General features: G+C 42.2%; 2 protein-coding genes across 2 annotated transcripts in view; both read left to right on the top strand.

Annotated features, from left to right (window-relative positions):
* The window catches only part of LOC104298855 (cytosolic phospholipase A2 epsilon), a 39,172-nt gene extending 24,614 nt beyond the window's left edge, over positions 1-14,558 (top strand). The window contains exons 10-21 of the mRNA XM_054162151.1: positions 51-140; positions 1,593-1,630; positions 3,917-4,052; positions 6,138-6,274; positions 7,459-7,681; positions 8,565-8,679; positions 9,670-9,807; positions 10,085-10,192; positions 11,009-11,200; positions 11,673-11,842; positions 12,808-12,994; positions 14,319-14,558. Of these exons, the coding sequence (XP_054018126.1) occupies positions 51-140; positions 1,593-1,630; positions 3,917-4,052; positions 6,138-6,274; positions 7,459-7,681; positions 8,565-8,679; positions 9,670-9,807; positions 10,085-10,192; positions 11,009-11,200; positions 11,673-11,842; positions 12,808-12,994; positions 14,319-14,527 (1,743 nt within the window). The 3' untranslated portion in view covers positions 14,528-14,558. The remainder of the gene's footprint in view (positions 1-50; positions 141-1,592; positions 1,631-3,916; positions 4,053-6,137; positions 6,275-7,458; positions 7,682-8,564; positions 8,680-9,669; positions 9,808-10,084; positions 10,193-11,008; positions 11,201-11,672; positions 11,843-12,807; positions 12,995-14,318) is intronic.
* A 3,945-nt stretch (positions 14,559-18,503) lies between these two features.
* Positions 18,504-19,445, top strand: part of LOC104298856 (cytosolic phospholipase A2 epsilon) — a 29,812-nt gene continuing 28,870 nt past the window's right edge. The window contains exon 1 of the mRNA XM_009898965.2: positions 18,504-18,530. Coding sequence (XP_009897267.1) covers positions 18,504-18,530 — 27 coding nt within the window. The remainder of the gene's footprint in view (positions 18,531-19,445) is intronic.

Below are 19,445 nucleotides of genomic sequence, written 5' to 3'. Positions count from 1 at the left end.
ATGACAAATCTTTCACGTGCACTTCCCTTCCACTTTTCACACTGTTTCAGGTGGCAGAAAGGAATGAAACAGAGAAGTCTGGGGTCCTTTCTTTCCCTTTGAAGTCACTCCCTCTGCAGAAGGAAATAATAGTAGAAGAGGTAAGTGCTGTGAGCTGTTTGGAATCAGTATTTTCAAAGTGTGCTTAATGCTGTCCTGCTACAAAAAAAAGCTGCCAAGTGAACAGTGCCACTGTGTAAAATTGTACACTGATATAGACTGGGCAGGGACTGGCTTGAGAGCAGCGCTGAAGAAAAGACATTGGGGGTGCTGGTGGATGAGAAGCTCAGCATGAGCCACCAATGTGTACTTGCAGCCCAGAAAGCCAATCACATCCTGGGCTGCATCAAGAGAAGCATAGCCAGCATGTTGAGAGAGGTGATTCTCCCCCTCTACTCCACTCTGGTGAGACCACACCTGGAGTACTGTGTCTAGTTCTGGAGTCCCTATTACAGAATGGATCTGGAGGTGCTGGAACACGTCCAAAGAAAGGCCATAAGGATGATCAGAGGGCTGAAGCAGATCTCCTATGAGGACAGGCTGAGTGAGTTAGGGCTATTCAGACTGGAGAAGAGAAGCATCCGAGGAGACCTTCCAATATCTTAAGGGGCCTGCAAGAAAGCTGGGGAGGGACTTCTTAGGGTCTCAGGTAGTGATAGAACTAGGGGGAATAGAGCAAAAATGGAAATGGGTACATTCAGATAGGATATTAGGAAGAAGTTCTTCACCATGAGGGTGGTGAGACAGTGGAGCAGGTTGCCCAGGGAGGTGGTAGAAGCCTCATCCCTGGAGGTTTTTAAGGCCAGGCTGGATGTGGCTCTGAGCAACCTGATGTAGTGTGTGGTGTCCCTGCTGATGGCAGGGGGGTTGGAACTAGACGATCCTTGAGGACCCTTCTAACCCTGACAATTTTATGATTCTATGATTCCTTGATTGTTGAAAACATTTTAAAAAAATGAAGACCACCCTATTCACTTTTAAGGGAGCAGGTATGCTAACAACAATATTATACACATTGCAAGCCTGAAGTCCAAAATAGGAATGAAGTAGTTTCAAGGAATGAAAATGAATGCCATGTAGCCAGGTGGGGGTTGGTCTCTTCTCCCTGGCAACCACCAACAGAACAAGAGGACACAGTCTCAAGCTGTGCCAGGGGAGGTTTAGGCTGGATGTTAGGAAGTTCTTCACTGAAAGAGAGATTGGCCATTGGAATGAGCTGGCCGGGGAGGTGGTGGAGTCACTGTCACTGGAGGTGTTTAAGAGAAGACTGGATGAGGCACTTGGTACCATGGTCTAGTTGATTGGATAGGCCTGGGTGATAGGTTGGACTTGATGATCTTGAAAGTCTTTTCCAACCTGGTTAATTCTAACTGGAACAAACAAACCCCCAACCCAGAACACAAGCTTAATTGTGACCTTAATTTGTCTAAGTATTGATATTGAGAATTATTGTTTTAGAGCCCCCTCTCTTACTGAAAGGTCATGGTCTGAGTTTGGAGCAAAGAAATGTTTTAAAATTTGGTGATGATTAGCTTTGTTTTCTGGATTTCTAGGATCGTTCCTTTCACTTGTGCCTGGCAGCACGGAAATGGTAAGATAGCCTCTTTTTGTCCTATCATCCAGGATTACTGTAAACTAGCTATCTAGGGGTTTTTCTGTCATAGGTGGAGAGATGAGCGTGTGCCACGTGAGTGCTTTGTCCTCTGCTCATGTGGTGTCTGAGGTAAGTGTGAGTCTACTGTGGTTACAGGATCATGCAGTTCAAGATGAGCTTATGAACCTTGGTAGGTTTCTTCAGAGTAAATCAGCCTATTTTATGAATACTGCTCTTAGACATGAGCAAAGCTGCTCACTTATACTGACAATCAGGTCTACGTTATGACTGAAATAAATTCTATCCCTCGTCAACTTCTCAAAGACACCAAAGCAAACATAGGGGCAGCCTGGCTTCTGCCCCTCTCCTGCTTCACTGAGCGGAATGCGGGCTGCAACCTGGCCAGTTCCATCTCTACCAACCCATGCAATCCCATTGCACCAATTATAGGGCCTGCACATGGGTTGGGGCAAGCTTCAGTATCAGCACAGGTATGGGATGATGGAATTGAGAGCAGCTGTGAGGAAAAGGGCCTGGTGTTCCTGGTGGATGAAAAGCTGGATATGAGCTGGCAATGCCTGCTTGCAGCCTGGAAGGCCAATTGTATCCTGGGCTGCATCAAAAGCAGCATGGCCAGCAGGTTGAGAAATGTGATACTCCCCTTCTACTCCACTCTGATGAGAACACCCCATCAGGATTGGAACACCTCCGCTGTTAAGAAAAGCTGAGCGAGTTGGGGCTGTCCAGCCTGGAGAAGAGAAAGCTTTGGGGATACCTTACTGTGGCCTTTCATGAGTTAATAAGGAGCCTGTATGAAAGATGGGGACAATCTGTTTAATAAGGCCTGTTGTGACAGAACAAGGGGTGATGGTTTTAAACTAAGGGGATAGATTTAGATGACATGTAAGAAGAAACTTTTACAATGAGGTTGGTTGGGTGAAACACTGGCACAGGTTGTTCAGCGAGGCGTTAGCTGCTCTATCCCCTGGATACACACAAGGTCAGGGTGGACTGGGCTCTGAGCAACCTGATTTTGTTGAAGATGTCCCTGCCCATTGAAGGGGTGTTGGACTAGGTGACCCTTAAAGGTCCCTTCCAACCAAAACCATTCCATGGTTCTGTGAAAATTGTGGTACAACTGAAAACTTTGTGGGGTTCACAGCATTTGTATTGTTGGGTGCTACACAGAAGGGAAGCTGGGTTGGTTTTCAGAGCATGTTTCTATAGGGGGAATTCAGAGCATAGGAAGGAGAGCTACCTACTCAATCATGGCCCTTAACAAACTATGTTAACATGTAAATCTAACAAATAGAGGTTTATAGAGAAAGCAAGAGAAATTTTAAGCTATCACTAAAAAGTTGTTTGTTTTTGTAAGATGGAACAATTGACCTTATTCTGTGTTTAAAATTGCACTGTGGTATACTGAATTTGCTGGAGAACAGAGCTTATCAACAATAACACTTGAAACTTCCTTATTTGTGACACACTGGTGAAAGCAAGTTCAGGAGAGAATCTGCAGCCACCAGAGGGGGAGGTGACCCACATGTGGTCAATATTGAGTGTTCTGCTCAGTAACAAGCACATTTGTGCTGCTGAAGGCACAAACATTGGGTACCAGCTGATTGACTTCGTACTTTATTTTTCCCCTGAATCTTGTTTGGCTTGTCCTTCACATTTCTCAAGGGAGAAAATTCAGTGCATCCATCCATGTGGGCAAAATGATGGGCATTCTTACATATTTCAGGGTGAAGCTTGTGAATGCTTAACTAGAAATCTGTTCAGCACACAAGTGAAAGCTGGATTTTACAGGACAGAGACTGAGCAGGGGGAGGTCCTTGCTCTGCAGTCCAAGCTCCATCACACAGATCATTAGGATCTTCACTTTAAAGACAATCAGTGATCTGTCAAAACCTGAGAACAGGTGATGGTGACATCACTTGAGTTGTCCAGGATGTCATGGCGATGAGAAGGAATGGGTACAGAAAAGTTACTCCCTTTTGGTCATCTTTCCCTGGCTGATGTGTCTTGTCTTTGTCCTCATGCTCACAAGAAATCTAAGACACCTTGAAAAACTTCCTTTCATCCTCACTACTGGCAAGAGACATGCTGCTTTTTCTTCAGTTCATATATATATATATGTATGTATGTATGTATGTATACACACACACTTGTAAATGTCTTAGTTTGCAGATGATTTGGGGAGTTTACTGTCTACATGCCATAAAGGTCTTGATATCAGCTATAAATGACATGCACATTGATTTGTCTCATTGTCTATTACAGCTCAGGAAACCTGGATGTGCGCTTGGGGTTTGGCCTGTGTGCAGAGGAGCGAGAATTCCTGTGGAAAAGGAAGAAACACGTTGCTGCTGCTCTGAAAAAGATTCTGAATCTGGAGGAGGACCTGAAAGAGCATGAGGCAAGCCAATATATTCCCTGGTACAGCTTGCCTCTGGGGATATGGGCCTTGATCACAATTTGAAACAACAAATGAAAAAAAACACCCAACAACTTAATGAATCCTGCAGTTGTGGGGCAGGCCTGGCCATCTAAGGCAGGAGATGAACAAGCAAAGCAGCAGATGTTTCATGCAGCAGAGCATGATAGGCAGGATAATGCCTGTGCAGACCCCAAAACTTCTCAACAGCTCCTCAGTTAAAACCATTCCTGTTTATGTTGCTCATGAGTCTCAGAAGGGAAAACTTACAGTGTACACACAGGGAACAGCTGGAGGATGATGTCTGGGCAAGAGTGTGCCTTAGCTCAGTGTGGTGGTGAGAGAAAGTTCAGTTCTGCAGGCTCCTTAGCTGACAATTAACAGAACCAGTGCTGTGTAAAGTGTACAGATTTGTTTGGTTGATGTGGGGATTTCTATTTTCCTTTCTTAAATAATATTTTGGATTCTGGAGCAGAGAATAATACAGAAATGAAAATTCACGAGAAATCAAGAATGTTTTTGCATGTCTAAGAGTTTCCTGACATGTTAAAAAGTAGTTGAGGTGGCAGGAATAGAATAGAATAGAATAGAATAGACCAGGTTGGAAGAGATCTTCGAGATCATTGAGTCCAACCTATCATGCAACACAACCTAATCAACTAAACCATGGCACCAAGCACCCCAACAAGTCTCCTTTTAAACGCCTCCAGTGATGGTGACTCCGACACCTCCCTGAGCAGCCCATTCCAACCGGCAATCACTCTTTCTGGGAAGAATTTCTTCCTAACCTCCAGCTTAAACCTCCCCTGGTGCAGCTTGAGACTGTCCTCTTGTTCTGGTGCTGGTTACCTAGGAGAAGAGACCAGTCCCTGCCTTTCTACAGCCTCACTTCAGGTAGTTGTAGAGAGCAAGAAGGTCTCCCCTGAGCCTCCTCTTCTCCAGGCTAAGCAACCCCAGCTCCCTCAGCCTCTCCTCATAGGGCTTTGTGTGTGTTAAGTCCAAAGCTGTTTTTTGAAAAGTCCAATTACTCTGACTCTCTTATTCATGCATTTAACTTCAAAACTGTGGCAAAAGCCAATCTGTGCTTCCTTGTCAACTGGCTTACATTTAAACTGAAACCCCCCCCCCCCCCACCTATTAGTAACCATAAGCGGAATTTTAATTAATAATGAAAAAGTTTAGAGAATATGAAAATGAAGCTATATTTAAATGCCATTATTCTAATTTTAGTTAAGATGATTGGATTGCTCCTCATTATTGTTTTACAACATTTCCTAGATTTTGAGTTCCTGTTGAGATTAGAGTAGGAAGAACTTCTGTCTTGTGTGGAGTTTCCACTCTCCCTTCCCCCATTTTATTTCATAGAATGGGATAAATGTTTTCTTTGACCTCTGTTCATTGATTTCAGAACAGCAATTGCTTGATGAAATTAGAAGCTAATTCTTGAAAGGTATAAATAGACATTTTTCCAGAGGGCTTGTGAACATCCACACAGCTTGTGATGCTAACGGAAGCAAAGGGTGTACTAGATCAGGAAAAGATTAAGAGAAGAATAGTCTGTCTCTCCAATTACACTTGGACCTTGGAGGGGGGAAGCCCTATTGATGGTTGTGCTTCAGGACATAAGTAATTAGTGGCCTGAGGCCAGGAAGGCTTTGGCTATTGTGCGGTCTGGCTGATTACAGGGTGCTGTGCATTCTTCTGAGGCTCTGATCATTGTTAGAGGCAGAATCACGGATCCCTAATCTGCTCTGGCAGGGCAAATCCTGCGTTTTCTGTGATAGCTTCTAATAATACACTTTGGGAAGAATTCCAGGGTGATGAGGTTGATTTGCAATTATGTATTGAGTAAACAACCTTCCACCCACCCAGTCTGAGTGGGTAAGCCTTCCCTCTCTCATCAGTCAGGTTGTGGTAACAAGCATTTTGCAACAATCACATCCTTCTTGCACAAAGTGATGTCACTGCTTGTATCAGTTCCTGTAACCTGTTATCTGATTTCTGCATGAAGAAAGATTGCTTGTCTCTAACATGTGCGTGGCTTTTGCTCCTTGCTGTGTTGAACAGGTGCCGGTGGTGGCCATCACAACAACTGGGGGAGGGACAAGATCGCTGACAGCGATGTATGGCAGCCTGCTGGGTCTCCAAAAACTCAACCTGTTGGACTGCATTACCTACATTGGTGGTTTATCGGGTACCACATGGTGAGAATGGTCCAAACAGGGTTTATGTTTGTATTCTTTGCTCAGTACTGTTGACTGTTCATACAGCACCATCAGCTTATATGCCAATTAGTAAACCAGAAGCACTTGCATTTTCCCCACAGTCTCCTCTATGTCCACCTAGAGCAAAGAAACAAAGCACACTGAGTAAAAGACTGACTGTCACATTCATCACCTGCTTTTGCCACTACACTGACACAGTCCATGCCTGATGTTTTCATGAAAATGCTCTATCACCTTTTCATATTTTATCAATTATACCTTAGACTGAATGCAACGAATTTGTCTTTAGACTGGAAATTGAAGAAAGATGGGAAGAAGATTTTATGCCTGCCATTTGCTGGTTATTCTCACTTCCATTTTGGAGTTAGAATGCATCTCCCTCTGGTAAAAGATGTATTTGGGGCTAGTGGAATTAATGCTGTAACAGACTGTTCAACAAATGACACCAGGTTACTGACACTGGAGAGACTGCAGCTGTGGTTGCTTATCGTAAAGTGCTCTCTTCTTTCAGTGGGCATACAGCAGATGATGTCATACTTAATCAAATGGGTTCTAGCTAACTTCACCTGATTTGAAGTGGGGAGCTGTTTGCATGGAATTGTGTGGAAGTCCTTTATATAGATCCAAACTTTAATGGCAGGTTGGTCTAAGTGTTTGCTAAAATTCTTTTAACTTCTCTGTATGTATGTGGAGATCTGAGTGTACCTGCCTGTGTTATGATTTCAAGAAGACAAGTAAGAGTGGCCATACTAGGACATGCCCAAGACCCAAGAGCTGCCCAGTTCTCTCACTGACAAGAGCTGCTACCAGATACTTGGGAACGAATATAGCACTTGATCAAACTAGTAGTGACTGCTCCCTGGAATACTCCCTACATTTCTAGAAATGGATTTTTCTGAGGACTTGTAGAGTCTTTTGGGCATATTTTTATTACCTTTTTTTTTTGTTTTCCACTTCAATTTCTCAAATGATTTTTGATCCTACAAAAACTTGTATCGCCAAAACCTGAAAAGCTCGGGGGTTTTGTTTGCTCTTGAGATCAGAGTATTTTAGGTGTGTTTATTATTTAGTTGTGAACCCTGTAAGAATTAACAAAGTGGCAATCAGGAAGCCAAGCCACAGCACTATGCCTCTTTCACTGTTTTCTTATGATGTTTCTTCAGGACAATGGCAAACTTGTACGAAGACGCCAACTGGTCACAAAAATATCTGGAGGATGCAATAAAGGAGGCTCGCAAGCAAGTAACCAAATCCAAGACCTGCTGTTTTACTTTGGATTGTCTGAAGTACTATTACAATGACCTGATGGAGAGGACTAAAGAAGGACACAACACTTCTTTCATAGATCTCTGGGGGCTTGTCATTGAATCCATGCTACATGATAAGGTATTACTCTTTTTTTCCGCCCCTCAGAACCTGATGAAATTCTATAGCTATAAAGGAGAAGAAAAGAAATCCATTGAGTACTACTAATGTAAATAATTCATTTTGTAGTTGATTAGATTCTGTCTATTCAGATCCACTATTATAACAGCACCCTTCCTTAAAGTAAGGTTGATCTTGAACTGCAGAAGCCATGGCGTTACACTCAAAGGTATTCTTTCTTCTTAAAGGGAAATCCTGTGAAAGGAATTGTTTTGAAATGTAAACTAATCACCTTGCACATTGGTAATGCTGACTAGAAGAGACCCTTAAAAATCTGAAATAATTTAATTCACTAGCTTAAGTTAATGCATGTATGAAGAGAATTATTTACAAACTGCACAAGGAAATGATTCAAACAGATTATCAAATTTTAGGAGAGAGTAACACAAAATTTGGTACTTCAAAACCAGTGTAATTTCAATAGTTTCCTTCAGGTTTGTGCTTATGCAAGGAAGTTTTAAATGGTCATATTCTTACACATGAATATACTTGCAGAATACCCTAAAATAGGGTCAGCTCTGCTCACTGAGATCCAGCCAAGGAAAGTACCTTAACTTTCATGTAGCAACATAGTTCTTCCTGTGGTGTTTTTGTCCTTGTTGAATCTACAATCAACCTCTCTGCATACCTCAATATCTGAGAACCCACACAGGGTGTAGCTGCTTCCTCTAGGATAGTTGCCAAGTTAGCAATAGCTCATGGCAGATATTTCTGAAAAGAATCCAGTGAGCTGAATATGGGCAGGAGGACCCTAGAGAGAGCTAATAATTCGTATGATATTATTTCATTCCATGTGCAAGTTGCTTTTCATCTCTTTCCACAAACCATTTTTAATCAAACCCAGAAAGATGAACATAGACTCTCGGACCAACGGCAGGCAGTGGACAGCGGTCAGAACCCGTTGCCCATCTATGTGGCCATCAACCTCAAGTCCAGCTATAGTGCTCAGGCATTCAGAGGTAATGGTTCTGATTTAGATTTCTTAACAACTTTATAATCTGAGTAACCTGAAAAAAAATAATCTAAAGGCATGTAATCAGGTTTAATAATACAATAGCCCTTCTAGCTCCTTAGTCTGAGGGTGGTGGGACACTGGAATAGGTTGCCCAGGGAGGTTGTGGATGCCTACTCCCTTGGGATGTCCAAGGCCAGGATGGATGAGGCCTTGAGCAGCTGAGTCTGGTTGAGCAGTGTCCCTGTGCATGGCAGGGAGGTTGGAGTAGATGATCTCTAAGGCCTCTTCCAATCTAGGACATTTCATGATTCTTTCATTCTGACATCAAAAACCCCACCCCTTTTAAAATGTCAGACAATACTGAGAAATCCTTGAAAATAAAATAATCCAGACATATTCAGTCTTTAGAATTTGATTTCTCTATGTTGCTAGAAATGAAAATATATTCATAGCACAGAAGATGCCTAACTCACCATTTACCCTAGTCACCAAAACTTTGTGATGAAACTAATTCTTATGATGTTTCCACATGGTCTTATTTTGAACAGTTAAAGGAAAACCTTGAATTTTGGGTCCATTGGCAGGAAAATCACAATTTTGTCTAGTATTGATTTTCCCCAGTGTTTGTTTAATATGAGCATCTGAGTACAGGCCACTAGTGAATGCTAAGTTCTCTGTCACTGGTACCCTAAAGGGAATGAGTCACACATGAGCAATACACACTTTTGGGTAAGATTAACTGCAGGGAACTCTTCTGGTTTCATGCAGATCAGGGCTTATCTGCTGGATATTGCTGTATCATGGTCTGGTACCAACCTCCCTCGACGTGAAAAGACCTTACGGCGTTAGCACTGCAGGCAGCACAGATACAGATATAGCTGATGGACAGCATGTTATGAACTACCTAGTGCCTTTTGTATGATTTTGGTCCTGTCCTGTTTAGCAACAGTTGACATGTTTTTACCTTTCCATGGTCTGATTGCTGTTACTGTAGAGTGGCTGGAGTTCACCCCTTATGAAGTCAGTCTCCTGAAATACGGAGCATCTATTCGTGCAGAACATTTTGGAAGTGAATTCTTTATGGGACGGATGGTGAAGAGGCTCTCAGAGACTCGGATCTGCTATATGCAAGGTGACTATTGCCTAGAGGGAACGGTGGCCTGCTCAGGAGGAAGCTGGTCTGAGGGAGCACATGGGTGGTGGTGGTGGACAGCACTGGGGAAACACCAGCAAACAGGTTGAGCAGGTGTGAATTTGCATTTGCAAGGACATTCTTAGGAAGTATGCCCACAAATATATCCATTCAGACAGAAAGGAAGTGTCCAAGGGGAAGGACTGAAGGTATGTACCAATTAACATTCTTCTGAGACTACTCCATCAATGAATTTCTATTCTCTTTCACATTACAGGCATGTGGAGTAGTATCTTTTCCATAGATGCAATGTATGTCTGGAATTTGGCTGCTGATTCAGAAGACTTCTGGTGTAGATGGACCAGAGATAGAGTAAAAGATATTGGTGAGATTATTGGCAGGGGGGTTTGTTTTGTTTTGGGGTTTTTGGTTTGGTTGGTTTTGTTTTTATTTTGTTTTGTTTTGTTACCACCAGTGTGTGTTGCTTACATCCCAAGCAGAGGTCTAATGCCTAAAGAGATACAGTCAAAGTCAGAGAGATGTCAAGGAAAGCAAAGCAGAGCCATTAGCTGAGAAATATTTCTGCCTGATTTAGAGGAATACAGCCATAAGAAGACTCTCCAGCAACATGTAGAAATGATTTTATATCAACAGCACATCATAAGATTGTTAAGTTAGTTTATAGTCTTTCTTGGCCACTAATATGATCAGTAGAGAAAATATCCCTTGCAGAAGGGATATTCTCCACTGAACTGCCCCTGGAGAAAGCTCTCTTTTGCTGTTAAATTGTGCAAGGAACCTGGAGTGACTGGTCTCCTAACGTAGCTCATGTTTACAGCTGGGTGATATTTCTGAAGGTGTCCTTATCAAAGGCTAGTGTTGTCCTCCTGTACTTTTTGGGACTCAGCTCTCACCTCTACCACATGCCACAAAAGAGATGGAGATCATCTGAGGAAGCCTAGAAAGGGAGGTGGTGCTTACAGCCTTGCAGCATGCTGCCTGCAGGTAGCTGTCCTTTAATTCGCTGTCTAATGATGAGCTCTACTCAGTAGCATAGACCTTAACAGCTTGCAAGTATGTTTGAGTTACCTCTGGGGTGGGGGATGCTGACAACTGTGGTTATTAGTTATTCTGTTTTTAAAAATATTACTCATTTCAGACAACTGTCCCAAACTCAAAATGTCTTCTTTCCTTCTTGCAGAGGAAGAACCTCTTTTATCAATGAATCCCTATGAGGTGGACACATGTCTATTCACTCCTTCAAGTGCCCTCTCTTCCACACTGCGAGATGTCTTAACAGGACGCCCAACCATTGCACAGTATCCCAATTTTATCAGAGGCTTCCAGATGCATAACAAGTACCTGGAGAGTGAAGGATTTTCTACCTGGAAAGGCACAGCATGTTTTTCTGTAACATTTCTGGGAGGTTTAGGAGGTTCAGCTTTGAGAATTCATTTAGGATTTCCAATGAGAAGGAGAAGGCACAACTGATTTCTTGAGAAATTCTACTACTTCTCCCTTCCACAAATGGAACAAGTAGAAGCCAGATTTGAAAAGCATTTGATTTTTTGAGGGGTGAAATTGAATTTGCTTATCTGGGGATTGTATTCCAGTGGACAAGGTGAACTCAGCCAAGAGGAGGCAGGAGGGATCTCTCTTTTAGGGCCAAACCTAATTGAGGTGTCCAGGAAGGAAGGAAGGAAAAAGCTGTGGTGTGTCTCTCCTGTAAATCAGTACTGTTAGTGATTCAGAGACAGACAAGGAAAATTGGGGGGCGGGGGGAACTCTCCATTCTTTCCTCCTTAATTTTCTGCAAATGTACAATCTTGGGTTTCATTTGTTGTAATGAGAACTGTTTGTTTCAGACACAGTGATAGACTCCTTCCCAAATAAACTGCTGGAAACAGCAAACGATGAGCTCTCCCTGGTTGACACGGGTTTCTTCATCAACACCAGCTACCCACCACTTCTGAGATTGAACAGGGAGGTGGATGTCATCCTGCATTTAAATTACAGTGGAGGGTCGCAGACATTGGTAAGAAAAGTCACAGTATCTGAGATGTTTTCCCTTCATGGGCTCTAGTGTTTGTTAGTGAAACCAACTTACATTCCTGTACTGGACTGGGAACCAGGTGATTATTACTATCTGATTTATTATTTTGATTTCTCAGTAACTAAGAAAGATGTTAGAAGAGAGTGATGGATGCAGGCATTTTAAAATAATCAAGGTGTTTGCTGCTGTGGATCTAAGAGTTTTTGAAGATCTGGCTGAGAAATGTTCCGGAGCTCTGATCAGGTTTTGATAAATCAAGTCTGTAAAAAATGTTTCAGAGACAATGGAAAATCCTGACAATATTGAAGAGATTAAATGGGAAACCCTATGGGTCCCTTGGGCTTTTAATCTTATTTTAGTCTCAGGGATGTGAAAAGGGAGATGTTGGACTTGATTAATATTGAAAAATAATATAATAAGTGCAGCATATGTAGTGAGAGTAAGATACAAATAAACATAGGCTTGTAGGAAATACACCTATTAAAGTGCTTTTTATTTCATGAGGTCATAGGGTATGTTTATAAATGTCTTTGCTAATAGGGAGTCATTAATCATACACAGAAGACAGAAATACTGAGAAAATGATAAATAATGAAGTCAAGACAATGACACAGAATAATCTGGACTGTTGTGTTCTCTCTTCATTCTTGCATTTCCTTTGCTTTCCACTTCTGAACCTGTTTCATTTGAATTATAAAATTAGTCCTGTTGCTTTTGGCTCAAAAAAAAAAATCACTGTTCTCTTGTTTTGTCTAAAGTGATGCAGAGAGTAAGCAAAACTGCAATATCTGTTGTGGTTATGGCTGTTTTCATCTGAAACATAACATCCTTAGTCAAGCCTTAGAACATTCATGTTAGCTGCTGGAGTTTAAAGAATCTGGGTCTCTGGATCTTTCTTGAGTTTTGGTCCTTTGTGTTGATTTTATTTGTCTTATTCATTTGTTCAGCCTCTGGATCAGATTGCAAAGTACATCTCGGGGCAAGGAATTCCATTTCCCAGAATTGAGATAAGTGAGGAAGACAGGGAAAACTTGAAGGAGTGCTATGTTTTCGAAGATGCTGACAGTCCAAAGGCTCCAACAGTGCTTTTCTTCCCACTAGTAAATGACACTTTCAAGAAATACAAAGCTCCTGGTGAGTCAAGTGTGGCTACCCATTTTAATAAAAAGTCACTTGCCATGTGTGTCCTCTTCATTTCACATCTAATGTCTCACTGTCATTTCTGACCTTCCTTCCAATGCCAGCATTATCAGTCTCATCACTGACAAAGGTAAGTGGTCTCTGTCAGTGTGTCTGAACTCTGAGAACTCCAGAGCCTTCCTAAAATCCATTTCTGGGCCCCTCAATTTAAGAAGGACATTGAGACTCTTGAACATGTCCAGAGAAGGGCAAAGAGGCTGGGGAGAGGCCTCAAGGACAAGCCCTACGAGGAGAGGCTGAGGGAGCTGGGGTTGCTTAGCCTGGAGAAGAGGAAGCTCAGGGGAGACCTTATTGCTCTCTGCAACCACCTGAAGGGAGGTTGTAGCCAGGAGGGGATTGGTCTCTTCTCCCAGGCAATCAGCCCCAGAACAAGGGGACACAGTCTCAAACTGCACCAGGGGAAGTTTGGGTTGGAGGTGAGGAGAAAGTTCTTCACAGAGAGAGTTGTTAGCCATTGGAATGTGCTGCCCAGGGAGGTGGTGGAGTCCCCATCCCTGGAGGTGTTCAAGAGGACGTGGCACTTGGTGCCATGATTTAGTAGTCATGAAGTCTTGGGTGACAGGTTGGATTTAATGATCTCTGAGATCTCTTCCAACCTTATTGATTCTATGATTCTATGAAAACATTTGAGATGAAAGGAGGCATTTATTCCACAGGCCCTACTAGAGATTAGCACAAAGGTAAAACTATATGGGTAGCAGGTCCTTAACACAAGCTGTTTTACCCTACAGACATGAACTTATAATGCACTGATGCTTGCAAACAAAGATGGAGGCATAACCTTGTAGAGTTTTTGGTGGTAGCCCACTCATTTCTGTTCTGCTGACATAAATTACAAGTAATCTCCCAGAGTGAGAACTGAACTGGACAAAGATCTTTGTTTTTAATATGAGTTATATCCTTTGAGTGCTAGCATTTCTTCTGTACTTTCAGTGAGAGTGTGGTTATTTCATTCAGTACAAGACTATTTTCTTTTCCTTTTGCTAGCACTTTTCTAGTCTGAGTAACAAAGACTTTACTTTGCCCAAGGAAAGGCTTATGAGTGCTGCTGATAATCAATGTTGCTTTCATTCCCAGATGTTTGGATATGCATAAGTTTTGGACAGCCCGAAGAATACAGTGTTACTAGAATTATTTTGCTTGCCTCTGGCAGATCATATCTTTCCCTCCAAGTCTTGCCTTTCTTCCTGTAATAACCTAAATGACTCATACAGTAATAAAATCTTACGGGTGCATCTCCTTGTGGTTTGTCCCTCAGGTATCGAAAGGAGTCCTGAAGAGATGTCAGAAGGCAAAGTTGATGTCTCCACCATCCTCTCCCCATTTACAACAAGGGAGGTGTGTTTCAGTGAGGAGAATTTTGACAAGCTGGTGAAACTGACTGACTACAATGTCCTGAATAATGAGAAGCTGATTATTCGAGCCCTGCGCTTGGCAGTGGCACGGAGGAAGCAGCGCAATTATTAGCCACTACTCACTAGCTTTAACCTTCCAGATATTTCTTGTCTATTTCCTGCTGAAACCAAGCTGTTTGATGCTTGCCAGAGATACTTGCAGTAGAAACATCATCCTGAGGACGTGCTGGACTCCAATTCATTTTATTTATATGACTGTTCAATCAAGCAGATTGGAATTTATCAGTGTCTGAATCCAGATCAAACTCAAAAGCAGCAAATTTGTGTTTACTTTTGTTACCTTGTTTCTTCACCAATTGATATATATATATATATATATTCCATATAAATAAATATAGTGTTCTGTCAGATAATAGTGGAATATGTAGCACATTGACATGTGAATCAAACCAGTATTTTTATGTTATGTTTCTGTCTGGCAGAACAGCAATGCCTTGAACTCCTCTGTTGAGACCAAGCACCGTGTTGGTCTTGATTACCTTAATTATTGAAGGTTGTCATTTCTGATTTGATTGCATGCCCACTATGAAGAGTTCTGTTCTGTTCTGTTCTGTTTTGTTTTGTTTTAACTGGCTTTCTTCACTGCTCTTTGAAAACAGGTTTCTGAAGTTACTATCAGTGTTGTAAAGATCTCTACAGTTTTCACCATCAATAAAAAATGCCCCTTAATTTGGTCATCTTTGTTTCAGATGGTCAGATGAGTCCTCTGAGCTGCTTTTCACAGAAGCACATATATTCAGCCCCAGTAGTAGTCCTGATGCCCAACTTTCCTTTCATTTTCTCTTGGACATGCTGCTGACTGTCCTGTCACACTCATCCTCACCTGCCTTGACTGCTGTTGAAAGATGGCCTTGCAGTTTTTCCCAGCATTCCATAAAATGAGAAGTGGCTTCTATGTATTTGCATAGAACAGGCCAATGCAAGAGGGCCTTCTGAGATGCCTTCCAGAGGGTCTTTTGCAACTGTTGAACACTTTACTGCAAATGGTCTTTTGCAGGAACTGCCCTGAGAGAGTGGTTTCTCATCATCAAAAATCTTAGAGGACTTCTGAGGGGAGGTATCTGACAAAAGCTCCTTTCTTGCAGCACTGCCACTGGCAGATCACAAGCTCAGGCTTTCACAACAGAAGCTCTGCACTGTAGAGCTGTGATGCATAACAAGACTGGTCACAGCAGCTCAGAAAATGCTTCAGATTATCATCCCAGTTGATAATAAAAGGCTTCTGCTGTTGCAATGAACTTCAGGCTGAGTCACCAGACATAATTGTTGAGATCAGAAGAGTCTTAATTGTGCTCAGGAGTTTCAAATTTGTTTCTACAGAATAAAGTTCTAGGAAATGAATGGTAGAAAATGATTCTGTCTTATGGAAAAAACAGCTGATAGTGCATCTCAGAGCAGTTTGGGTGGTATGAAGAAGAGGAGTGGGTCATATTTTGCTGTATGAACGTGTTCAATGTGTTCACTTGAAAGGGCACAATGTCACCCTGCTTTCAGATGCAGCATTGGGTGTTTAAACCCAGATAGTAACCCTCCAGGTGTGAGGCAGCTGTAGCTGTGATTCAACTGCAGATTAGTTCATGGGATCCCTCTTTTTCAGAGACATTTTTTGTTGTATTCCCGTGAGTTTGAAGACTTTTAATTTTTTTTAATGAAACAGAGCAGGATGAAAAATCCTTCAGTCTGTTTTACTGGGGAAACTTAACAGCAGGAGAGAAAAAGGCCAGATAGGTGTGTGACAGCCTGAGCCTGACTAACCCTGCTTTTCATCAGGACAAATGAGCCCATCTTGTAACCATGACTAACTGCTCTACTGACATAGGTGTGCTGCATCCCAAGTCAGCCTTGGGGTATGTGCGTTGTGTCCCATTTGCTGGCATGAAACCCACCTTTCCCCATCTCATGGAGTTCCTCCTACTCTTGAGAGCTCTTTCTTCATCTTCCTCAATATTTGAATAGTCTCCTTTTGAAACAGGGCACTAACAGTGATTTTTATTTTTAAATTTCCAGGTCACTGACAAAATAACATTTAACTGGCTTACAAATGAGTTACTTGCAATCTCTCCTGGAGCATTTTCTTTTGGGGTTACCTTCCTTTGACTACCAATTTTGTGAATTTTTTTTGTTAGTCATCCACCCTTTGTATGTTTGAAGTTTGTCTGGGTGATACTTGTTTGGTCTAGTTGTTAGGTCAGGGGAGGTTTAGGCTGGATGTTAGGAAGAAGTTCTTTACAGAAAGAGTGATTGGCCATTGGAATGGGCTGCCCAGGGAGGTGGTGGAGTCACCATCACTGGAGCTGTTTAGGAAGAGACTGGATGGGGTGCTTGGTGCCATGGCTTAGTTGATTAGATAGTGTTGGATGATAGGTTGGACTCGATGATCTTTGAGGTCTCTTCCAACCTTAGTGATACTGTAATATTCTGTTCTGTTCTATTCTATTCTATAATGCCATCTGTTTTATGACATTCAAATCATACAGTTTCTGTGAAGTTTCTTTTGTCAACTCAATTTGGTGCAAAGTGAAATGATATAACTTAGAATTCAAATTTTCTGTTAAATTTCAAAGTGGTAAGGATGATGCCTCTTTGAAAAGAAAACTTCCTTTTATTTTTGCTTATTGTGTGCTCCTTCACTGGGACAGGGACCACTGCGCACAACGTGCAGTGCCCAGCACTTGCAAATCCTTAAAGCATATGTGGGAACAAAATAATTAACATTAATTTCTATGTTAATTTCACTCTCCCAAGTGTGGCCTTGTGGAGATTATCCACTGAAGCACCTCCATTCAAATGCACAAAGTAACGACATTTTTGAGAATGTGAGGGAGCTTTCAAAGCTTTGCCTTTGCAAGAGGAACTCTCTATCACTTCCAACAGGTGAGCTGGGAATGGTTGCATGCATTTGACCTTATTGCTGTCTACAACTACCTGTCGGGAGGTTGTAGCCAGGTGGGGGTTGGTCTCTTCTCCCAGGCAACCAGCACCAGAACAAGAGGACACAGTCTCAAGCTGCACCAGGGGAAGTTTAGGCTTGAGGTGTGGAGAAAGTTCTTCACAGAGAGAGTTGTTACCCATTGGAATGGTCTGCCCAGGGAGGTGGTGGAGTCACCATCACTGGAGCTGTTTAGGAAGAGACTTGATGGGGTGCTTGGTGCCATGGGTTAGTCGATTATATAGTGTTGGGTTATAGTGTTGGGTTATAGGTTGGACTTGATGATCTCAAAGGTTTTTTCCAACCTTGTTAATTCTATCCTATCCTATCCTATCCTATCCTATCCTATCCTATCCTATCCTATCCTATCCTATCCTATCCTATCCTATCCTATCCTATCCTATCCTATCCTATCCTATCCTTTGTCACTGCAATAGCTGCTTGACTGAAGCACAGCTTACTGCCTGAGCTGAGCAAAAATGAAAGGTCAGATGGGGATAAAAAAAAGTCTTTCAGATGTGTGTTTAGGCAGACCCACCTACTCCCTATAGGCAATAAAAAACCTACAAATCTTTTGTATGCACATCTCTTTGTCAATGTCTTTGGCCAAAGAAGTCCTTGTTGCCCACTCCTGGGCAACCAGATGGACCCTGGCTAGTGTAAGTCTCCTCTACACAAGTGACTGAAGTTTAGCAGTTCTCCAATATGCAAAAGCTCATTGGACCTCCTCAAGAAGTGGCAAGGGTGCTTAAAAATATAAAACATTTGCTCAGTGCTTAAAACTGTGAAGGGAAGATCTCTTTCAGGTCTGAATATCCCCCTAACTATGGGTGCAAAGACCATCCTTCTACCATGCCCAGAACTGAGTCTGTGTCTCACTACAGGTGTGAAGCACGCATTCACCTCCTGGGCATCAAGGAGGAGGAGCTGGGGATTGCTCAAGTGGAGGTGGAGAGGTGAGGCAGCACTGAGTCAGGCACTAACACACTAGCTTGCCTGCTCCTGGCAGCTTAAAGCAAGAGAACCTGCCTGGTTGAGACTTTTTCATAACCATCCACTGCCATATCTTGTACCTGGCTTGGACACAGAAAAGATCACAATGGGGCTGTTCTACAGTAAGAGCCAGGTAAGAAAAAGAAAGAGGAGGCTCTGTCATGAGCTGTGTGGGCAGCTTCTTGGTGGCAGTGGGGACCTGCTGGAGGAAATGTCCTTCCATGTCCTGTATCTTCAGCTCTGAGATTTCTTCTTAACACCGTGGCTGAGAGCAAAGAAGGGTTTCTGCCTGGGGTTAGTGCCTGCTTTGTGATTGGCCTTCAGGAATGAAAGGATTTTAATATTGCAATAATTTAACTATTCTCATAATCCCCAATTAAAAAAAAAAACAAATAAAAAACCACTTTTGGACTTCGCTGTTATTCTTTGCTTGACTAGACTAGACTAGACAAAACATCCCACTAAAGAAGAATGAGGAGGTATCACCAATGTCAATGAGTGCATGGAAACTAATACTAGGTGAGGTGCTAAACACTGCTCTCTTTGAAATTGGTGAGGGTTTTGGGCCTAAGGGAATGAGTGCTGACATATTGTTGTATATTGATCTATGAATTTGTTGCAGTGATATTCCCTGCTCTATAGGTAGTGTGCATGAACTGTCTTTTATATGTTTGTTTCATCACTGCATAGTTTTACTCTTTCATTTTGGGGCTTCTTGTTGTTTAGTTGAGCTTGCTTTGTTGTTGTTTTATTTTTGTTTGTGGGCATTTGGTTTTGATTTTTGGTAGGGTTTTGGGGTTTTTTGGGGGGTAATTTTAAGGGGTTTTGAGATTTGTTGGTTGGTTTTGGTGGTTTCTTTGTGATTGCTTTTTTGTTTGTGCTTTTGTTTATATGCTTTTCATTTAGAGAATTGACCATGAGGGTTACACTCCCTGTATTCCTTTAGAAAAGACAACTATCTAAGGAAAAAATTACCTCACCTTCAGCCCCCATACTTTTGATCAAGTACTATGTTTGTCTGATCCTTGCTTAGATGAGAGAGGATGAC

This window comes from Dryobates pubescens, chromosome 5 (genome assembly GCF_014839835.1).
Source record: "Dryobates pubescens isolate bDryPub1 chromosome 5, bDryPub1.pri, whole genome shotgun sequence".
NCBI lineage: Eukaryota > Metazoa > Chordata > Aves > Piciformes > Picidae > Dryobates > Dryobates pubescens.
The sequence above is the reverse complement of the archived record's forward strand: the minus strand, read 5'-3'. Positions and strand labels throughout refer to the sequence as shown.